The 23,397-nt window shown below is 35.5% G+C and overlaps 1 protein-coding gene across 1 annotated transcript in view; it reads left to right on the top strand.

Moving 5' to 3' along the window:
• Positions 1 to 10,414, top strand: part of LOC135195050 (kalirin-like) — a 1,052,038-nt gene extending 1,041,624 nt beyond the window's left edge. The window contains 6 exon segments of the mRNA XM_064221390.1: positions 478 to 718; positions 4,944 to 5,135; positions 5,744 to 5,882; positions 7,719 to 8,059; positions 8,651 to 8,846; positions 9,203 to 10,414. Coding sequence (XP_064077460.1) covers positions 478 to 718; positions 4,944 to 5,135; positions 5,744 to 5,882; positions 7,719 to 8,059; positions 8,651 to 8,846; positions 9,203 to 9,346 — 1,253 coding nt within the window. The 3' untranslated portion in view covers positions 9,347 to 10,414.
• The last annotated feature ends 12,983 nt before the right edge of the window (positions 10,415 to 23,397 follow it).

The raw sequence follows: 23,397 nt of genomic DNA, 5'->3' as shown, positions 1-23,397 counted from the left end.
AGCCATTTCACGCTCTTACTCTCTCGCTGGCAGACCATCTGCGTGTGCTTACGTAGTGCGTTGGCGGTTTTATCTCTTCCTTGTTGTTACCAGGAGTGCCACTCGCCGGCCCGAGGTTGCCAAGATGCCAGCTAAACACCTGAAGCCAAAATTCACCCTATGCCATTCTTCCGCTGGAAACCTGACGGGAAAGTAGGACAGTCAACTGCTCCCCCATCTCGTTCCAGTGTAGATGTGGAAGTCACACGGTGCACTAGACTCATTTTCTCTCTTTCATTCTCTTTCACCCCTCTCCTGTACCCATGAGCATACTGGAAACGACTTACTATTGTAATTGGAACTTTTAATTCTATTTCTCTTGCCTTGCAACACACTCACATAGTTTTTTGGAAATCGAATACCTACCACCCATAAATCAGATGACATTCTCAAAATGCGTGATTTAATTCCAAATCCTCTCGCCCTGGACATTTGCAGACACGGTTGAGGAAGAAGAAGAAGAAGAGGAGGAGGAGGATACGACTGTAAATGGGGACCGTAAGGAGGAGTACGACACAGAAGAAGATGATAACGAAGGGGACGAGAATGGCGATGGCGGCAGATTAGCTGGGGACGAGAGCACCAGCTGCCCCTACGGTCCCCAAGAAAAAGTCAAGTGGCAATCGGCCTTTCAACAAAAGTATTCAGTCATGCATGACCTGGGCAAAGGCCGGTTCAGGTAAGACTTCGTCGTCATCCTAACCTTCAGTTTTTTATGTTCTTCTTTTATTCCTCTATAAGAGCTTGACATTTACTAAACCATGTTTGTCGGATTTAATTCTTGATGTTTAATATTTATGTCTCTAGAATATTAGTCAAGTTAACATGGGAGATAAGGATTTTGTCTTGAACTTGTTTGGTGTGAAAAGTTTAAGACTATATTTATAGAACTTAGACTGACGAAGTGACAATACTAACCACACACAACACACACACACACACCACACACACACACACACATATATATATATATATATATATATATATATATATATATATATAGGGAGAGTTAGTGTATGTTTAACAGTGCTGGCGGACAGCCACTGTTTGGCATGTGTTTCGGCTGAAGAATTACAAGTGAGATGCCGTGGTACGGTGGTTAATGTGTGATTGAGTGGCTGACTAGGATGTGTAAGGTATGTCTGGATGAGGGAGAAGTTCATAATGATGACTTGGAGGTTTAATTAAAGTTTAATGATCCTTTTGCAGAGGGGTAAAAGTGGTAAAGAAGACTAATAGTTTTATGGAGCATAGTGTTACTTAGTGTATGGTAGAATTTTCAACTTGAGAAAGTAGAACAGGTGACAAAATTCGTGAGTTTAGATGTAGAAGATGGTATGCAAATGAAGCTTTTTTTTTTTCTTATGAAACCACTATATAAAAATACTTTACTGGGACTGGGACAGAGCTGCGTGTGTTACACATTGACCTGTATACAGTTAATAACATAATGCAAGATGAAGATGAATGACATACTATTTAAATAGATGTTAAACTGCTGTTGTTGAACCGGTTTTGTAAATGTATACAACATTTTATGTTTTTCTGCATAGGGGGTTCTTACGCGATGCTATTAGTTGGAATTAGTTAGATTATGAATGCTGTAACTCAGTTTTGTGTTGTCTTTTTGGGAGTCATAACACGTATATATATATATATATATATATATATATATATATATATATGATATATATATATATATATATATATATATATATATATATATATGTATGTATAGTATGTATGTATGTATGGTATGTATTATATATATATATATATATATATATATATATCATATATATACAAACACTCACGCACACATTTATGAATATATGCATATATTTACAGCGATCATATTTACTATACATTTTAAATATATATATAGATATAATGATGGTGGTATCAGGTGACAATATTCAAATTGGCTCATGCAGACACCGATTGCAGATCGGTTTTCTTTACCCAAGAGAGAGAGAGAGAGAGAGAGAGAGAGAGAGAGAGAGAGACAGACAGACGACAGACAGAGGGAGAGAGAAGTTCAAACTTCAAACATAGTGTTCAAGAGCATCGGGAGGGGACCTACTCGTTCGTCCTATAAAAGGCAACGATTGCTTTTATTGATTCAAGACTCGGAAAACGAAGACGAAGGTATAAAGACAAACAGATTCTTCTGTAATTCTAATCCCTGTCCATTTCAAGAATGAATAGATGGGTAAATAAACTATTAATTAAACAGATATATATAAGTGGGTAGATAAGTAGATGAATCGATAAATCTTCACAGGTTTTTTTCAAACCGAAATTCTTCTAAAATGCTAAACCTGTCAATTTCAAAAATAAATGAATAAATAAATAATAGATATATTGATAAATGAATACATATATAAACGAATTGATGTATGTAATATATATATAATATATATATATATATATATCTATATATATATATATATATATATGTTTTCACGTGAACTTCTATAAAAAGTTTAGTTTCTTCATTATAAATCTAGGTGGTGAAGAAAAAAGGTTCGAAAGAAATATATTCAGGTTTATTCATAACCGTCGACATAAACATTTGGAAGGGAAAAAGAGAAAGCTAAAGAAACAAATATTAGAAAGTAAAAAAGAGAGCGCTAAAAGAAATATGCCACTTGAGAACTGTCATGCGGTGACGAAGCACTTACTGGGAATTCTCCTGACGATGCAAAAAGATGTTTTTATCAAATCGCACGTGACCAATTCTATTCGGGTCAAATTGGTAGATCGCTGAAATAGCTATAAAGCGTAAAAGAAATGTATAAAGTAAAAAGTATTAAAAAACAATTTATAATTGCACACAAGATAACTTTGTGAATTTTGTAGGGGTAAGGGAACAATAATTATGCTATTAACTGGACAGCTGGGAAAATATAAACTATTTTACTATAACGTGTTGGAGAGAAATAGAACAGTGTCTAATTTGATTGAACAAAGTTTTGATAAGAATACAAATAGCAGCCTAGGTATATACGTATAAATGAGATCCATCGATTTTGAAAGGAACAGGTCAAATTTACTGATCTTAAAGTGTAGCTAAGTCTTGTCCAAATTACAGCAGAACGCTACACCTGTTATTTGTTTGTTTGTTTGTATGGTGTTTTGCGTTGCATGGAACCAGTGGTTATTCAGCAACGGGACCAACGGCTTTAGTACGTGACTTTCGAACCACGTCGAGAGTGAACTTCTATCACCAGAAATACACATCTCTGACGCCTCAGTGGAATGCCCGGGAATCGAACTGGCGGCCACCGAGGTGGTAGTCCAAGACCAAACCGACCACGCCACTGAGGCGCCCACACCTGTTATTTTCCATTAAGAATGCAGGTCAGGCGATGCCTGAAAACAGGGTTGATGAATAGCACACTCAGTCTTTGTCGGAGAGGCCCCCCTCCCCCCTTACTCCTTCCAGATGTGGACGGTTTTTCTAGCCGTCTGTAATACATATTCGATGACCGACAGACAGACAGACAGAAAGGAATTAGGGAGCAAGGAATATTAGGACAAAAAGACGGTGGATTCGTCATATATCTACTGTCAGCATTCGTTGTGAAATTCATGACAAACTGTCTGATTTTTAGCAATGTCTTTACCAGACAGACATACTACAAACAAACAAGTGAACGGACACGCAAACGACAGACAAACAGACAGAAAGACGGACAAAAAGGAATGGATTCATCTTTTATATAGTCAACATCCTTTCCGAAATTCACGACAAACTGTCTCATGAATTTTTTGAGGAATATTTTTCAGCAGACAGACAGACACACAGACAAGCAAACAGGTGAACAGACAACATATAAACAAACAAACAAGCACGCGAGACGCAGTGAAACCTTCGCCTCCCTGTGGAGATGCTGGGCAGATTCAGAATAAGTAACCAAAGAGCTTGACGCTTATTGGTTTCTAATTCGGCGCTCTGAGAATTTTTTTACCTTTTGCTTTCAATTCCATTATTATATTATTATTATTATTATTATTATTATTATTATTATTATTATTATTATTATTATTATTATTATTATTTGAAAAATATTGACCCACTTGCTTTCAATTTCAGCATTATTATTATTATATTATTATTATTATTATTATTATTATTATTATTATTATTATTATTATTATTGACAATTAAAAGCCACAGCAGTGTTAAAATTATATTTTTGTACAATGTTAAAAATTATATATTTTTAACACCACTGTGGCTTTTAATTGTCAATATTATAGCCTCGTTACGGAGGTTCCTTAGTTCATTATTATTATTATTATTATTATTATTATTATTATTATTATTATTATTATTATTATTATTATTATTATTATTATTATTAGAAAAATTTTGACCAACTTGTTTTCGATTTCAGCATTATTTATTATTATTATTATTATTATAGCGGGACATGCATGCACATTCCTTGCAATATATTCGTATTATATACACTCTGATAATAGATACTTTATATATGGGAGTGCTTAAGGAATAAAATATTACTATATAATTTCATAATATGTTCTACACTTTGAAACAAATGTATTGTATTTTTTAAACTTTTCACACGCACACATACATACATACACACACACACACACACAGACGCCGGTGGCTTATCTGTCTCATATGACTAATGGCCACTCATCCATTCTTGAAGTCCTTTGCAAACTTCAATTTATTAATTTTTCAAGGTTCAAAGTTCCATTCATTCACTTATGTGAATAAAGTGAATGATCAGAATATAAGGCTCTCTCGTGAATTATAACTTTCTAATCGTCCATACCCTGAAAAATTGAATAGACAACAGATAAAACATACAAACATCATCGTCTGTTATTTGTTCCCGCCTCTCTCTCTCTATCTCTTTCACCAGCGTGGTCAAGCGGTGCATGCGCATGCGCGACAAACGGGAATTTGCCGCCAAATTCGTCCGTCGAGGACGACAGGACCAGCGCCTGACGGAGGTGGAGTTTCTCCTCCTGCGTCGCCTTCGTCACCCGGCGTTGGTGAGGCCCCACGCCCTCTACACGGCAACGGCTAAGTTTGACATCTTCATCACTGAACTGTGAGTGGTCATCACTAGTTGTTAGTTGCCTTTTTTTTTCGAAATTCTGATCTGATCTGAGGATATCAATCGCTATTTGTAACAAAATGATTGTGTGATAATATTATGTAAATAAGAATCTTGGAATATCTTGGAACATTCTATTTCGTACTAAGGCTGATTCTGGTACGATGTTGTTCTCCCTGATTCTGTGATTCCAAAAAGGATTTTATATATATTATATATATGTATATAAGCGAATACCACAGGAAAATGATAGTCAGAAATCCAAGCGCTTTCGTCTTTACAATGTCTTAGTAAAGACGAAAGCGCTTGGATTTCTATCATTTTCTTGTGGTATTCGCTTATTTAATGAAGTCACGTGCATCTACTGTGATTTTTCTAAGCATATATATATATATATATAGTATATATATATATATTATATAGATATATATGTGTGTGTGTGTGTGTATAGACTATTTTTAAATTCGAGCCTTTTTAACCTGATCATCAAGCAACAGCAAGTAACAAACAATATATATTCGTAAAATCTCTTCATTTTGCATCCAATTCCGCTGGAAAAAGTGATGTTTCTCATTTAACCTATTTAAACTTCATTTTATTAGGGTGATGGGTCTGCCCCTCTTAGACTGGATATTCACCCGGGAGGAAACGACGGAGTCTGAAATTGCTTTGCTGCTGGTCCAGGTTGTGGAAGCTCTCCAGTATCTACATGATCACCGCGTCGCTTTTCTCGATCTCAAGGTGATTACGATCGTTTCTATAGTCTCACGTTGCTTAAAAAACTGCATTTTAGACGATTTGACTTGTATATCGTTTAATCAAACGTTAAAAAGCGTTAAAGATTACGTAGGACGATGTAGGAATATATTTTTTCAAAGTTAAAAGACTGTGGTAAATCATTTGAATTGTACAGTCTAGTGATTTTGCGTTTTATATACTAGAGTCGGTAGGGAAAGCAGTAGTTTATACACCTGTGGTCATCAACATACTCTGAAAGTAAATATTGATTTTGATAATTGGTTTTAACGCCCTATCTTCTTGCTTGTAGTATATCTGCTCCGAGATTTTACTGTTCGAACAGTAGAAAGAGAATTACGAAAAATGGGAATTCCCTATGTAGGAGGATAGTGCCGTCAGTGCACCTCATGCTATGCGCCGTGGGCGTTACTGAAGGTTCTTTGCAGTGTCCTTTCGGCCGCTAGCTACAACCCCTTTCATTCCTTTTACAGAACCTCTGTTCATACTCTCTCTCTTCCATCTTAATTTCCACTCTCTCCTAACAATTGTTCCATAGTGCAACTGCGAGATTTTTTTCCTGTTACGCTAAAACCTTTCGACTATCAATTTCCCTTTCAGGACTGAATGACCTCACAGGTCCCAGCGCTTGGCCTTGGGCCAAAATTCTATATATTCCAAAAGTGGGAATTAAGCATAAAGCTCCCAGAAGAATTTCAGTAAAACGGTAGTAGTTTACTACGTAAGTTTGTCTAGAATGTTTGAAATAATAAAGATGACTGCTGCCACCACATAAGAGATCAGGAGCACAAAGGGACAGATCTTGCCCGGCTGAAGACAGAAAAAGGACTGGTCACTGATGATGTCAACGTTCTTCTTCTTCTTCCCTTCCCGCCTTAGGAGGCATTAAAGGAAAATCAATAAAGTATAACAAAGGGAGTCTCTGGCCTTGTAGCCTAGTCCTAGGTGCTAAAGCGGCCACCGACAAAGAACGGAAATCCTGATTTCTGTCTTAATGGAATCAAAAGGTTAATTCGTTAATAAATAAGTCATAATCAATTAATTCAGATTGTTAGTTAAAACTTGGATGATATATGGTTCTAGAGTCAGTTTTGGTTTGGGTCATGCTGACTGGTTAATTAAATCAAAATTCGAATCTGATGGCATCATAAATCCATTTTGCATTGCAAAATCATCAACTGAATGTGTTTAGCTATCTCATTCCTCCCTGAGTTGTTGAAAGGAGCCTCCCTCTACGATTAACACCAGCGATCTGAGTCGCCAACGCTCCAGGTCATTAACTATTCCAACTCGCTTCCGTAATAACCTTTTATCTCGACGAGGTGAAACATTGTTGCTATGTAAACGTAATATACGCTTGAGCCACGCCCTTTTCTTGGTCACTTTAGGCGTGAAGGTCACCTCTCTCTCTCTCTCTCTCTCTCTCTCCTGGTAGTCGTACACGTACGTACTTCATGTTTTATCAGCTTAGAATAACTATATGTATTTTTCTTACATTATAAAGACGGCAAAAGAAAAGTGACTGCGAAAAAATTTCATTTCCATAGACCTATAAATTACCAAGAACCTATATATTTACTCATTTAAAGTGGAGAATAGTTTAAAATTACGCTTTTGACCTCTGCTAAATAAGTTAACTAAGCCATATCTTTCAATGCGGAACTGTATCAATAAAAAAAAACTGTCACCTAGTCCATCAAGCAGTATATTTAATGACATATAGCCTTCGACATCGTTTTGCCACAGCGAACCGTCAAAGCCGTGGTCCTTAAAGAAACTCTTCCTTAGCCCAATATCTGAGCTCCCGTCCCTTTCTCACAGCCCGAGAACCTGCTGGTGGACATCCTCAAAACCTCCGACCACGGCAACATGCTCAGCGAGTGTCCGGACGTCTCAAAGACCGTCATTCGTCTCATCGATTTCGGCGGCGCGAGGCATCTGGAAGAAAGCGAGGTGTTTAACGAAGCGTCCGCTGAGGAGGACCATTCACCAGCTATAAGTACGAACTCCCGCTCGACTTGCAAGCTGCGCGTCCCTCCAGATTTCCCTCCGGTGATCGTTGGGTCTCCAGAATTCATGGCTCCCGAACTCATTACGAGACGGCCGGTTGGGACGGAAGCAGACTGCTGGAGTCTCGGCGTCCTCATTTATGTTCTAGTCAGGTGAGCTTGTGGTGGCTCAGAGGGTGAAGGAAATCTTACGTATTTTTTGTTTATTAGATCAGCGAAATTTGAAATGATCTAATCTAACGTTACTAACGTTGATTTCTATATTTTTCCTCCAATATACAACATTTTACTTCAAGTCTTGAGAGTTTAGGCGCTGAGAATGATAAAACACTAGAAAGTAGACAATGGCAATAATACAGTGTTGCTATCATTACGTAGGTTTCTATGCTAAGATATGTTCCTGTTGTGTCCTGAGCTTCGAGTGTATCATCTTTATCAAAGGAATTTTATTATTATTATTATTATTATTATTATTATTATTATTATTATTATTATTATTATTATTATTATTGTTATTATTATTATTATTACTTCTTTATCTTAACGTATTTGGTACCATCACTTGTAATACTTTCTGCATATGCACGAGGCCATAAATAAGAGTATATTATTATTATTGGTATTGTTAAAGTAACTGATATAACTTTTTTATCTTGGCAATTTAACAACATTCATCATATGCATACGGCCCTATAAGATGGAATAGCGTTATTATTATTATTAGCCTACCCTCTCACCCTCCAGCGGCAAATCCCCATTTCTGGGTATCTCGGTGGAAGCCACTTGCAAGAGAATCATCACAGGGGACGTCTGTTACCCCGTGGAGTACTTCAACACCGTCACTCAAGAGGCCTGCGACCTCATCCACGAGGTCCTTCTCCTGAATCCTGAAGAACGGCTTGGCCTCCAAGGGGTCCTGGAACACCCTTGGTTCCATATGGTAATATTTTCTTCTTCTTCTTTTATTATTGTAAGATATCTGGTCAAGTTGTGGTTTTTTTTCCGTAAATTATATTCATGCTTTATTGCAAGGTATTTGGTCAAATGTTTTATTTTATTTTTTATATAGGAGTCAAACAATTTTACGGTTTTAACGCAAATTTTTAAAAAGTGTCTTTTACCTACTTGATGTCAAATGCTTTCCTGATTATATAGATTTTTTGGGGGGTGTCTTATATAAGACGCCTTGCAAAGTAGACAAACCAAGGCCATTTTCTTGTTTATTTCAGAGAAAGGTATACTTTAACAATTGAAATTCCCATTATTATCATTATTTATTTATTTTTTCCTCCTAAGGCTGAATGTGAAAGCGTCCTGCCAGTCCACAGCCTGGCCAACTTCTGCTTTAGGAGGTCGAAGATCGCCTCCTCCACTCAGGAACTCCCTTCGTCCTTCTTCCCCTCGGCGCCCCTGGGTACTCCCTCGTTCAAAAGAACATAGGAGGACGTCTGAATCTTCTCACCTTCTTAAACGAGTGCCTTCAATGAGCATTTAAAAGTGAAACGGAAACCGCCCATTTTCCCTCTAAATCAACTAGACTTAACTATTTGCAACTGTTATCTAGAACTAATGTTTTTTTCTTTATGTTCTCTCGCCGCAAAGGTGGCTACATACCGGGTTAAAACCCTTAGGGGGTCACTCTAGAAAGATCAGATTCATCAAATAGCATTTATGTAGGGAAAGACTCTCTCACCAGATGGCCTTTTCTAATTCACCAAGTCATTGCGGATCTCGATGGGATTCTGTTTTTCACTGATACGAACGCCATCTATATATTTTAGGAGTTTGCCTTATCTCACTGTCAAGTCAAAGCATCCATAGTTTTAAGCTGATTGCTAAATATAAGAGGCTGAACCTCTTTAAATGTATTTTATATAAGAATAATTACTAAAATACTGCAACGAAGAGATATAATATGGTGGTGTGTCTGCATAGCAGATGTGACTTATAATTTAAACAAATGAAATAATGACCGAATTCTCATATAATGAAGCCATTTTATATATATATTTTTGCCGTTGAAATATAGCACGATTGTAGCTACCACAAGAAAAGGGAAAATAATATAGATATATCAAGTAATAAGTAGATAATTAGGTACATAGGAATAAAATCAATAAATTAACGAATCTTGTAGTCACTGCCCTACCAAATAACTACAACAGTCAATCTTGAGGCTAAAGGAAACACGATTATATAGAAAAAAAATATATTTTTAAGTGTTTTCTTCGTCATATATTTATTGGGTAAGGAATGAAAGTCCTCAGAAACATATTCCATGATGCATCAGATGTTTTTCTGGGACACAGCGCATATTTACAAATAACCTTATGTAATTAGTCTATTCTTGATAAAAGTATATTTTCATTGCCTGCTAGGTTACTGAGAGAGAGGAAACCTGTATACTTGAAGATTTTGATTAAATGCCTGTATATATGTGCCAGGCTTGTCTGTAAGGTTAGTCAATGATTACATGCTGATTTAATGGAAATATATTATATATATATATATATATATATATATATATATATATATATATATATATATATATATATATGTATGAATATGCATGTGCACGCTCTTTGCCTTTATTTTATGTATAATTGCTTTTTTAAAAGTTTGTAATTCTTGTGTGAACACTCATGTATGTTTATGCTTATATACTTGGGTATGTATATATATATATATATATATATATATATATATATATATAATATATATATATGTATATATATATATATATATATATATATACGTGTGTGTATACAAAGTTCGTGTGTGCGCACATATGCAGATGGATAATTAACCTTACGTGTGCTTGAGCATCTGTGCATATTACGTACTGTACAAGTGTGTAAATTTCGCCATATATCTACCATGTATACCTTCATCACATACACGATGTAAGACATCATACATGAATAAATAGAATTCAGACCCAGTTCCATTGAAAGCTGAAGACTCACATGTATTGCAGATGTGCCGCAGGCACAGTTAGTATCAGCATTTGTAGATTATATATCTCTGTAAATTGATGTTTATCTAAACTCGAAAAAATGGCTGGAGAGAACTCCATATTCATAACATCTTCCAGTATTGAAAGCAGTCTGTTAGGAGAATTTGCATGTCTGTTTGTAAACATATGCATACACATGCGACTAAGTTATTATAAACACGGACGTGTGGGTCAACTGGTAGCGCCTTGGTCTTTCATCTGAGAGACCGGGGTTCGATCCCAATGTGAGTCAGAAACTTATAAACAGGTACGTACGATATATACCAAGGTAATAGGCAGTGAATGGTATAGGTTAATGCCACAAATTATTCCTTCTCTGAAACTGATTACAAATTTGCATTTTTAAGGAGTTACAGAAATTCGGGCGACCTGCCTGTATCAACATACTCATGGAAATGTACAAACATTTCTTTATTTCTTATGTAATTTTTATAGCATATTTATGGATTGTAAGGGTACAAAATACTCCCCTGTAAAAATAAAATTCTTGGTGAAAATGAAGATGAACTTGCATTACAAAAGAGTGAATATATATATATATATATATATATATATATATATATATATATATATATATATATATATTAGTGTGTTTGAACACGGACACCTTTGTGGTATACAAGTTCTGTCTATAACATTCTTAAAACAAGATGCTAGTGTTTGATATATACATACATATAAAATCGACTTAAACTTATTTACAAGATACAATATATACACACACACACACACACACATATATATATATATATATATATATATATATATATATATATATATATATATATATATAATATCACTGTAACGATACTCTCCCTAGTGAAAAGCGAGGCAAGTAACATTTTTATAAACTTTAAAATTAATAAAACAAAATCTGCGCTTCACTTGAGTCTTATTTCTCCTCCCGCGCACCGAGTAAAGCACACCCCAAATATTTATAATAGTTCTCAAATATTTTGTGTTTTTAAACTTGTTTTGAGGAAAAATCCATTGAAAAAGAGTGAAAAATAAGACAGTATTGCTAATTTAGTTATTATTATTATTATTATTATTATCATTATTATTATTATTATTATTAAAGAGATTTAAATGCCAGTACTGTAACTTTTAATTCTCTGCATTATGTGAATGAAGGTATTGTTGGAACGCATTAACTGCGCGCGCGCTGTGAGCAGAAATGCAAAGTAACTAGACCTATATATTTTTTTTTTTCCATCTGTCCACCTGCCTGTGGTGTTTGCGTATGGCAACACTTGCTATGTGTAAGTTTTAGGTAAATAAAAGGATATCTAGGTGTACATTTGCAACTGAAAAGTGTTTTAATAATTTACTGTATGCGAATTACACCGTTAATATTCGTAATAGGATATTGTTATTATTGTTGAATGTAAGTTGAATGTAACTATCTAAAGCCCGGGACGCAGTGTTACCATACGAAACACCACTGGCGGGTGGACAGATGGAAAAAAACCGAGTTTTTTTTTTTATAGTTAACGTTAATTCATATTTTTCCCAATAAAAGTTTCTTAACGTCTATCATACTGGACTTAAAATATTTTTCCACTGCATTCTATATGCTTTCGTAAGAGGAACCAGTAGACTTCACTGTTAGTTTCAGATCTGTTCACAGGACAGCTGACGTGGACGAAGAGCCGTAAGTTTTCTCACCTGTCACTAAGATAATTTCATTACATCACCTCGATTTGTGGAGGTGGCAGGAATAAAAGTATAGATATTCTGTGGACATTTGTTTCTGTGCCTTTCTGAAATAGAAACCATTGTTGGACAAGTGTAAACCTCCTTAAAGACTAACAGAGAGTAAGCATAGGTTTTTTGCCGTCTTTTACCAAGAGTCTTACCTTATGCAACACACAATTGCTTCTTACCATGCAGAACTTCGATAAATTTGCATTTATGTAAGTTTAGTAATTATTATAACAGTCTTTGTGTGAATAATAACCAACAGTTGCACTGAACGTAAACAAATGACGCTTTTAATGTACTTGACAAATTATAAGCTCGACGTAATTGCATGGGTACTCTATTCCTTTTTCCCCCTTTAAATCTGCCTGTTTCTAATCGACTGAATGTAACACGTCCGAATAGCATCGTTATTTTTCAGATAATTACTTAGTGATCCAAATTACAGTTAATCTGATAAAATATTTTCCCTCAAATACGAGTTGTATCTGTATTATACAACTGTATTAATACAAAAGTGTTCTGAATTCCGAAATTTATAGTTAGGCCACCGAAGGCAGAGTCTTTAAATGGGTTTCGGATACACCCCATTTCCCGCAGTAGTTGCAATGTATTGCATATTAATGTAGTTAAAAAAAATAGAACAGACCACACTAAATATTAGAGGTGATATGTAATCACTAACATTTTATAAAGACTATACTTTATTTAAAAATTTGGAATTGATAAAAATTACTTTATACGAAAGTTTTTGACGAGGTAATACAAGTCACCATTTGTTGCCGACGGAGTATTTCTTGTTGGTTTTCTAAGCACTGGATTTCTGGTTTTGGGGGCCTTTCGAAACAAAGTAAGTACTTGACAGTGTTAATGCATTACTTTATTTGGTCTTTTGTCGTTATATCTGCAATCAATAATTGCTGTGGCCCTTTCCGTGGGCGCAAAAAACCAATACAATGATGTTCGCAGACATACTACCTATACTCTGTTTTTTTTCCATCTGTCCATCCGCCTGTGGTGTTTTTGTATGGTAACACTGCGTCCCGGGCTTTAAATAGTTACGGTATGTGTATGTTTTAGGTAAATGAAAGGATATCTGGGTACATTTGCAACTGAAAAGTGTTTTAATAATTTACTATATGCGAAGTGCACCGTTAATATTCGAAATAGGATATTATTATTGTTGAATGTAAGCTGAATGTAACTATCTAAAGCCCGGAGCGCAGTGTTACCATACGGAAACACCACAGGCGGATGGACAGATGGAAAAAAACAGAGTATAGTACTTATATTCTAAAACAATGGAGGCTTTCATGGTATAAACAATGAGCAATACGAGCTAATGAGAAAATTCATTTCTCTTCTCATTATGTTTTCAGCAAAATGTTGACATTAATACTTGCAAGACGTTATAGGTGTGAGTTAGGAATCTAAATACCCATATTTTTCATAACAATTGGTCGTGACATTTGATATAGCTAGGCCATGGTTAAGTTGTTGCCCATGTCACCTTGGCTGTGTAGCCTAACTTCCTTGTGCCTGTGCAGCCTACTAAAATTGAGACACTTTCTGTGTGCTTATACTAAAAGAAATCTACCCAGAATCACGCAAATAAAAAAAAAATTAACTGGGTATGTTAAACTAAACTGAAAGAGGGCCGTCCAAACTGGGAGTGGCTGTTTCGTTTGTCACCTAACCTTGGGGTTTCACATGTATTCATTTTCATCAGTTTTCGCATTTTAAGTATGGTATAGTCTTTGGAAAATATTGATAATTACATGTCTCTTCTAATATTTTGTGTTCACTGTTCCCATTCCCGTTAAAATGTTCGGAAAATGCATAAAGCCCTTGATTGAACTAATGTGTATCCGAAACCATTTCTGGACTTTCGAACACTTTTTCAGTCGCTCGACTCCCAACCGTTCCATCTCGACAGTTATCCAGAAATTGAGATTGTCTCCCCACCCTCCCCCCACACACACATTCACAGATCGGATATTTACAGTTATTCTACCATTGTCTTGCCATGGTCAACATCGTTTCACTTCCTTACTTACACTGTACTACTGATATTTCTTGCTTAGGTAGACCTACGCGTAATTTCCTAGTCGCAATGCGCATTTGATTGTTTCCAGCTATCAAGGTTGCAAAACTAGTTCAATAGTTTAATTCTCTACATAAATGTAGTTGACTCACATCCAGTTTGATCTTGGCCGCAATGAAACTCATTCCTTTATTTATTTATTTACTTTTTTCCCCCGACTCTCTTCACCTTTGCAGATGTTTACGGTGAATCATAAATTCTTAGTGTCGACAGTATGTCTTTGTTTTGTTGACCATCTTACCGTATGGGCTCCTGTACACCCACCCACCTTCTCATTCTAGTTTGCTTCAGTATTCATTGCTGACTTTTGTCAGAATATATATGTGTGTGTGTGTGTGTGTGTGTGTGTTTGTAGTCTTGTATTTCTGTAGCTCTCTCTGATTATTATTATTAAAGAAAGGAGTTTTACCAGCCCAATGAGTCAAATATAGTATTGGTTAAGACCGAAGGTTTGTTAGTTAGTAAAACTACAAATTGGTTAAAAATTTGTCATTATAATATGCATTTGTATGTATTTGTTAGTAAGCGCTGGATGTGAATCAAGTTCTGCAAAGGCTTAAGTCTAGGAGTCCAGACGTCGTGAGCCTTGGTAGGTGCTGGCCTTGTATGGGGTCACTGGTTCTAAATAGAAGGTTATGAGGTCAAACCCAAATGTCAGGCAGGAGATTATAAATTCCTGGTACTTCAGTTACCTATCGAAACTATGCTTAACAGTTTTTTTTAATGCATTTTAAATGCATAAAGAAAATATAAGTGAAAATTCTAGGGAAAGAATAAAGCTAAATGCAAGTAGGCCCATTTAGTGTAATAAAAGATGAAACACATGTGAAGAGACAGAGGAGTGAAAGCTCTTATTTTCGTGCAGTCGAGTACAATTCATTGCTCTAGGATTGAATACGCATTTGAAAAACAATACCTTCAATAAAACGCGAAAAAGCAGCTTTCGATAAACATTTACTTTCCAAGTGTTGTAGTATTATCATTATCCACTGGTTTTTGGTTTTATCTCCAGGGTATCGAATTACGTATAGCTTACGGTCATCCAGTATTTACCTTTAACGCAACTTTTTAACCTATAACAAGATGCCAAATATAATTATTGCATAACGAAACCCCTCATCATCAAAATGAAATAGGCTCCCATGAAAGCTGTCAAAAGTACCGTTTTCTATGAAGATCTCAGGCGATAATGTTTTCCTTTATATCAAACAAAAACATTGAAATCTCAGCGTTTATGCTTAGTTGAAAATATTTATAACCCGAATTACCCTCTAGTAAATGGAATCAGTATCGCACAGGCCAGAAGATAGAGGATTTTTGTTATTAAAAACACGCCTTGTGCCGTCACGCTCCAGTTAATCCGTGTCTGAAGTATGTTGTCAGACTCGTCTCAGATTGTTTACAAAAAATAATGGATATTACAGGCTAACGAAAGAACGATACGCGGATTATTACCCATTATCTCAAATTGCATATAAATATCTTTCACTTGTGTGAATTTGACGGCAATATAAGGCAGTATAAACGAATGACGGCGATTTGAAACATCGCCTGCCATAGCCCGTTGCAAATGGGTAAGCGCGCTGATTGTGAAAAGTTCGAAAGTAATTTACCAAAAATGTCACCGCCGAGATTTTGTGGCCTTGCTCACCTCAGATATCAGTCACTGTATTAGGTAATGTTATCTGATGTTTATTTTGGCTCTGGAAGACGGACGAATCTCTGGACGAATCCTTCCTATTTTGTGCAGGTTGCTTTTTTTATTTTTTTTTATTTTTTGTGCCCCGTATCTCTCTGCCCTCAAGCGTTGCATGTACTTATCATGTTAATGCATAAACTGCTGGAGTTTGTTTATGCTGTATACATCTATACAACATATATATATATATATATATATATATATATATATATATATATATATATATATATATAGAGCAATTAGTTTTCTCAAACATGACGTTGCTCCCATTGAAGACCAGAAAGTAATCACTTGCCTTACTCATACTGCAACTGCTGAGCTGTGGATGAACCTCATTATAGAAAACTTCCACAGCATTGACCAATCCTCTCTCTCTCTCTCTCTCTCTCTCTCTCTCTCTCTCTCTCTCTCTCTCTCTCTCTCTGGACGTTGAGGCCCTTCCTTTCCAACGCCTCTTTCTCGATATCTATACAGTGTCTGTCCGGCACGCCTTATTTCTTCTTTCTTCTTCCTTACACTTCAGAATTTACTGAGCAAATGACTGAACCTTCTCGAAACATTCTAATCCTTCCTTTCGGCTCTGAAACATAGTTTATTATTATTATTATTATTATTATTAATTATTATTATTATTATTGTTGTAGAAGACCCTCTTTTAGGCAAATGCTGTTAAAAAGAATGGCGGAATTAAGCGAGTTGATTTTATATATAGTTTTTTCTATTTTCCTTACAATTCGCTTCTCAGACTCATCGATGTTTCTGAGTAACTGGCCAATATTCATATTGGGAATTTCCAAAAATTATAAATGCTGAAGTTAATCTTTTATCAGTACAGGATCTCGGGTGCATGTCAAGTAGGGTTCGTCGTCAGTGCCTGTTCTAATAAAATAAAAAATTCCCAATATTAATATTGGCCAGTTACTCAGAAACATCGCTGAGCCTGAGAAGCTAATTATAAGGAAAATAGAAAAAGCTATATATAAAACAAAATCAACTCGCCTTAATTCCGCCATTCTTTTTAACTTATTATTATTATTATTATTATTATTATTATTATTATTATTATTATTGTGATGATGATGATGATGATGAAGCTACACAACAGTACATCTTTATAGCTTCAAACTTTTTACCTAGTTTATTTTATATGTATGAACTTCACTTCTATAAAGGAGATTTTATCCAACAGTTCTTCCATGTTTCCCAAACTTGTCATCCTTCCCATTTTTTTTTTTTAATAACTTCCTACTATCTACCTTTTATCATCTGTTTTTGACACGCCTACTGTTTCCTACCAGCATCAGCTAAATATTTATACAAATGGACTGCTTTCATTTTCCCACTACTAATTTAACCGTCATCATTTCATTATTTTGGTTTCCATTTAAAGTTATAATCCGGCTCTCGGACTTAATCATTCTCAGTTCTCCCCATTAGCAAAAAATTTTTTTTCAATAGTTTGTGCATCTTCTCTTTACAACCCCAATCAGGCCTGTATCATTTGCAGATATCGGTCTGTCCACGTTCCATACAGACATGAAGACTAATATTATGTATCCTTGTCTCATCTCCAGTTTTAAGGCCTTCAAATGCACAATGTATATAATATAAATTATATTCTATAAATATATAATATATATATATATAGATACGATAGATAGATAGATAGATAGATAGATAGATAGACTGATAGGTAGATAAATAGCTAGATAGATAGATAGGTGATAATTGAAATTACGTTAAATTCTCCTCAAGATTTTACTCATAGAGTTCCTCTGGAGTCAGTAGGTATGACCTTAGTTCGAAGGGATTCTCAGACATCGGTCACCTGAACTGCTTCGTGGCTATATTTCAAAATAATAATGAAAGTTAGAAGATCCTATGTTAATCCACATTACAAGTTTAATTTACATATAGAGAGAACAGACTTTTCTGAATTCCGTATTCGTGTCTTTGCTGAATGAACTTAGAAACATTTATTGTTATAAGAAAAGGAAGCGTGGAAGAGAAGACGGAATTAGTCTTGACAGAGGAGTAAGATAATAAGCGATTGAAACGGAAGGGGGGGATGGGAGAACCGAATAAAAATTAGAGAATAAGGAAACGATTGGATGCCATTTTTCTCCCACTTGTTGAAGAGATGCAAAGTAATTCAAGATACAAATATAATATATATACCCATTATCTGTTGTTTTCTTTTGCGCTTTCTATATATATATATAATATATAGAATAATATATTATATTATATATATATATATGTAAGTATATATATACATACACACGCGCACGCGCACACACACACACACACACACACACACACACATATATATATATATATATATATATATATATATATATATATATATATATATATATATAAAGGTTGCTCCCCGTAAATGATAATTTTTGCCCAGCCTTGTGACTCAGGTGGTAAGATAACATCCCAGCAAAACTCGGGTCCAGACGAGTCTCTCTCTCTATCTACTTCTCTTCTCTCTCTCTCTCCTCTCTCTCTCGCTTATCAGTGTTCTTTCTTCCGAAATATTCTTGAATTATCCGCTCTTAACCGACTTGCCATCTTCGTTTCTTCCCATATGAACGCACCATCTTAAACCACAGATCTAGAGTTTCACTTTACGATTTTTACAGTTCCTTCTAAGTATTTCAACATTTTCCCCTCGCGATATTCTTCCTATGTTAACATACTAACCTCATTATCATTAACCTTTACATTGAACAACGTTTGACACAAGCAATTCACTTCTGTATATTCATCAAGTGATCTGATATACACAAACGCCGTACACAGAGCTACGACGCGTTCAGGAAGTCACGAAAAAACCTTGCGCTCAATCGTAACGGAGCGCTCTGGCCCGCACGTTTCAGCAGGCTACAAGAAACGTCGATTTTACACGACGAATTCCCACGTTTAATTGTAGAGCGTAAGATGTTTTGTTCCCCAATGATTTTTACATCTCGGCAAAATTCGCGCTCTGTAGAGATGCGCAATTAGCGTTTTTTTTTTCTTTAATCAGCTGTTGGGTACAACTGCTTGCAAAGTTCTTATGAGACTAATTTCAAAGACAGATCTCGATGAAGTAATGAGTACGGGCCCCTGAGAATTTGTTAAACTAGTTTGTATGTAAGTAGAACTTTTTGAGTATTATTTGAACGAGTTGTTTAATGTAAATAGAACTCTCTAAATATTAGTTAAAAGAGTTGTATAATAAGTATATAAAACCAAATATTAGTTGCATGACTTGTGTATGTACATAAAACTCACAGATTGTTAGTTGAACGAGTTTTATATGTACATAGACCTCTGAATAATAGTTTTATATAGTATACATACACCTCAGGATATTAGTTAAACCAATTGTATATGTATATGAAACACGGTACCAAAGATTAAAGCAACTTCGTACTATTCAATTATTTTATTTTTTATTTTTTATTATTTTTTTAACACGTCAGGTCAGATCACGTAATTCGGCCGAAACAAACGAACAATGGAATCCGCAAGACCCATGTCTCTAGGTTGCAACAATTCCAACTTTCCCCTCTTGCAATATTATGCAATATTGGTTAATGGTCATAGTCATTTGCATGGTCAAGGAACACTCTTGAATGTCACTAGGTTTGGTTAGTTAGTTAGTAGTTTTTTTTTTTTTTTTTTTTTTTTTTCGAAGGCGGTGGAAAAGGTACAACTCATTGCAAGTTAATACTAATGATATATTCTGTCTAGGGAAGAACAGTGTTATTTAATTGCACTTGCATTACTGTTCTGTATGTATGAAGTGCTAATATGTGTATGTATGGATATGTGAATTTCATTTTTTTATTTATTTATTTATAAATATATTTTTATCGCACGCTCTTGAAAAATACTATATATATCTAAAGCATTTTAACAAAATTCAGATTTTGGCTGAATAAGACTTGATTGAATGTGTGCAAAGTAATATATTTTTTGAAGATTTATATTGAAATATCCCGGTGCCATATTCAAGAAATATTTACACGAGGAAAACTTGATTTAAGAACATTGATATAACTTATGCAAAAACTTGATTTAAAACATTGATAATTTATGCAAGAACTTGATTTAAAAACATTGATATAATTTATGCAAAAACTTGATTTAAAAACATCGATAATTTATGCAAAAACTTGATTTAAAAACATTGATAATTTATCCAAAAACTCCGTTGATTTACAAACATTGGTCGTATTCCGAGTCGTATTAGATTTTGATTTGAGAGTCGCCTGTCCATTCTTAAAAAGAAAAAAAAATCTCATTAGACATTACTTGTTTCTGTGTAATAAAAGAAAAAATCTATAACAATGAAGGTGGTCCAGTCGCAAAATCCCAAGCTATTTCTTAATCTTTTTTTTATATAATTTTTGTCTTAATGGTTTATTAGCAAAGCCGTATCCTCTCTCTCTCTCTCTCTCTCTCTCCTCTCGCCTCCTCCTCTCTCTCGTCTCTCTCTCTCTCTCTCTCTCTCTCTCTCTCTCTCTCTCTCTCTCGAGCGATTTCTTCTTTTTATTTTTAATATAATTTTTGTTGTAATGGTTATTAACTGAGGTGTCTCCCCCCCATCTCTCTCTCTCTCTCTCTCTCTCTCTCTCTCACAAGATTTCTTCTTATTTTTAGGTATAATTTTTATCGTAATGGTTATTAGCATATAGGTGTATCTTCTCTCTCTCTCTCTCTTTCTCTCTCTCTCACACACACACACAAAAGCGATTTCTTCTTTTTATTTTTAATATAATTTTTTGTTGTAAATGGTTATTAACTGAGGCTGTACCGGCTCTCTCTCTCTCTCTGCTCTTCTCTCTCTCTCTCTCTCTCTCTCTCTCTCTCTCTCTCTCTCTCTCACAAGCGATTTCTTTTTATTTTTAGAATATAATTTTTGTCGTTTTGGTTATTAGCACATAGGTGTATCTCTCTCTCTCTCTCTCCTCTCTCTCTCTCTCTCTCTCACACAGACACAGAACGATTCGTTCTGCCTCCCTGATCCACACAGGTGGTCTGCCCCGCCTTCCCCGCCCTCTTCATTTCCGTGAAATTTTAATTATGGGACAGATTTATGACAGCACAAGGTTACCATTAAGCTGGAAGAGTGTTTTTCTGGCCTCCGTTGAATAATTGTGAGTGTATGTGCGTCAGTTTGTTCTGCGTGTGTGTGTGTGTGAATGTGTGCAAGGACAATGAAGACTCAACCTGCGTACATAGAAGTGTATGTATTTATGTATATATATATATATATATATATATATATATATATATATATATATATATATATATATATACACGTATATGCTTATGTGCCATATATATATATTATATATAATACGATATATAAAATATGAATATATAGTATTACATGATATTTTATAAGTTTTCAAATCGTGAAGTTTAGAATGTGTGCCACTAGTGTATCTTCCCCAATCAACTTTTATTAATAAATGGCTACATCAGTAACTAGTATTGATTTTCATTCATTATTTATTCCCTATCGACTCCTACTATATATAAATGGCATTTGATAACGTCACGTTATGCATTAGAAGTTATCTTTCACTGTGGAGAGGTCACCGTAACTTCATTGTATAGGGGAGCTGACGTATAACCTGCTATTTATTTACATTGACTATTATATGACTATAATTTTCCACACATTACCTGTTGTTAATTTCATTTCTTGCTATCTAGATGTCCTAAGAACTCTAGCCACTTCTGAATCTCGAGTTCTTGCGTTTCTCATTCGAGCCAAAAAGAAAAAAAAATTCCCACCCGATTCCCGTCTACCTGTTCCAACGGATTATATGGTATTAAGACGATGATTCCATGCCATTCCAGAAACCTTTGCAAACGAAACGGGGCGCCCCTCCTCCTCCGTTCCTGTCTGTGCTTTTGGGTCGCAGCAGCAGCAGCAGCAGCAATTACTCATTCGGAGGAAAAAATTCGGGGGGGCTTTTTTGTCCCGTTGCCTGACTGCGCCCCGCTCTCTCTCTCTCTCTCTCTCTCTCTCTCTCTCTCTCTCTCTCTCTCTCTCTCTCTCTCTCTCTCTCTCTCCGCGGCTGTTTTTCTGCAAATACATCTTTCTCAGCGAATGAGCATCGGAGAATGGCGTTCCGCTCTTGCGCCATAAACTCCCGATCGGAGCCCAACGATTGGCCGCGAAAGACGCAAGAAGAAGAAGAAGGAGGAGGAGTAGGAGGAGTTTTGGAGGTACAACACCGGGTTCCCCCATTGGACGAGAACCTCTTCTCCTTCTTCTTCTTCTTCTTCTTCTTCTTGAAGCCGGTTGATTGGTGTCTTTATGGAAGTCTGGTTTTCCCCTATACTTTTAAAATTGAAATTATATATATCCCGTTCGCCAAAGGACCTTTATCTGTGCATTGAGGGGTCTTCTTCGTGATCCTGTATATACTTACGTTTAAGGATGATATATTACTGTACACACTCTTCAAAGGCATTTGCAGCGATATTACTGTACACACTCTTCAAAGGCATTTGCAGCTAGATTAGATAAATTTCTTCTCGGTTTCAGCTTCTTCGATGAGGTGCTAAAATTCCCTCTTTTATTTTCGTCTGTCTTACCGTGCATTCACGAAAGCGAGATATAGGTGGTATTGAATTTGAAGTGGGAAGGCTCGTAATTTTTGCAGACGTCTTTTAAATGGACACGCCCACTTTACCAATAGATTCATTAGTAAAATAAAGGAGAAAACACTCTATATTTTGACACATTTGCAGCCTTTGCAACCACGACGTAAATAAAAAATTATCAATGGTTCTCCCAAGACAGTAAGTTACCCATGGTTTACGCAGTTTAAAAAGTATCTTAAAAAAAAAAAAACTCTGGGTGACTTTTCGTAATTCTTGACGTTTGTGTGTATGTGTGTGTGTGTGTGCGTGCGCGCGCTTGTTGGGGTTGAGGGGGGTGACCTAGGGCTACC

The sequence above is a fragment of the Macrobrachium nipponense genome, chromosome 20, assembly GCF_015104395.2.
Source record: "Macrobrachium nipponense isolate FS-2020 chromosome 20, ASM1510439v2, whole genome shotgun sequence".
In the NCBI taxonomy this organism is placed as follows: Eukaryota; Metazoa; Arthropoda; class Malacostraca; order Decapoda; family Palaemonidae; genus Macrobrachium; species Macrobrachium nipponense.
The sequence above is the reverse complement of the archived record's forward strand: the minus strand, read 5'-3'. Positions and strand labels throughout refer to the sequence as shown.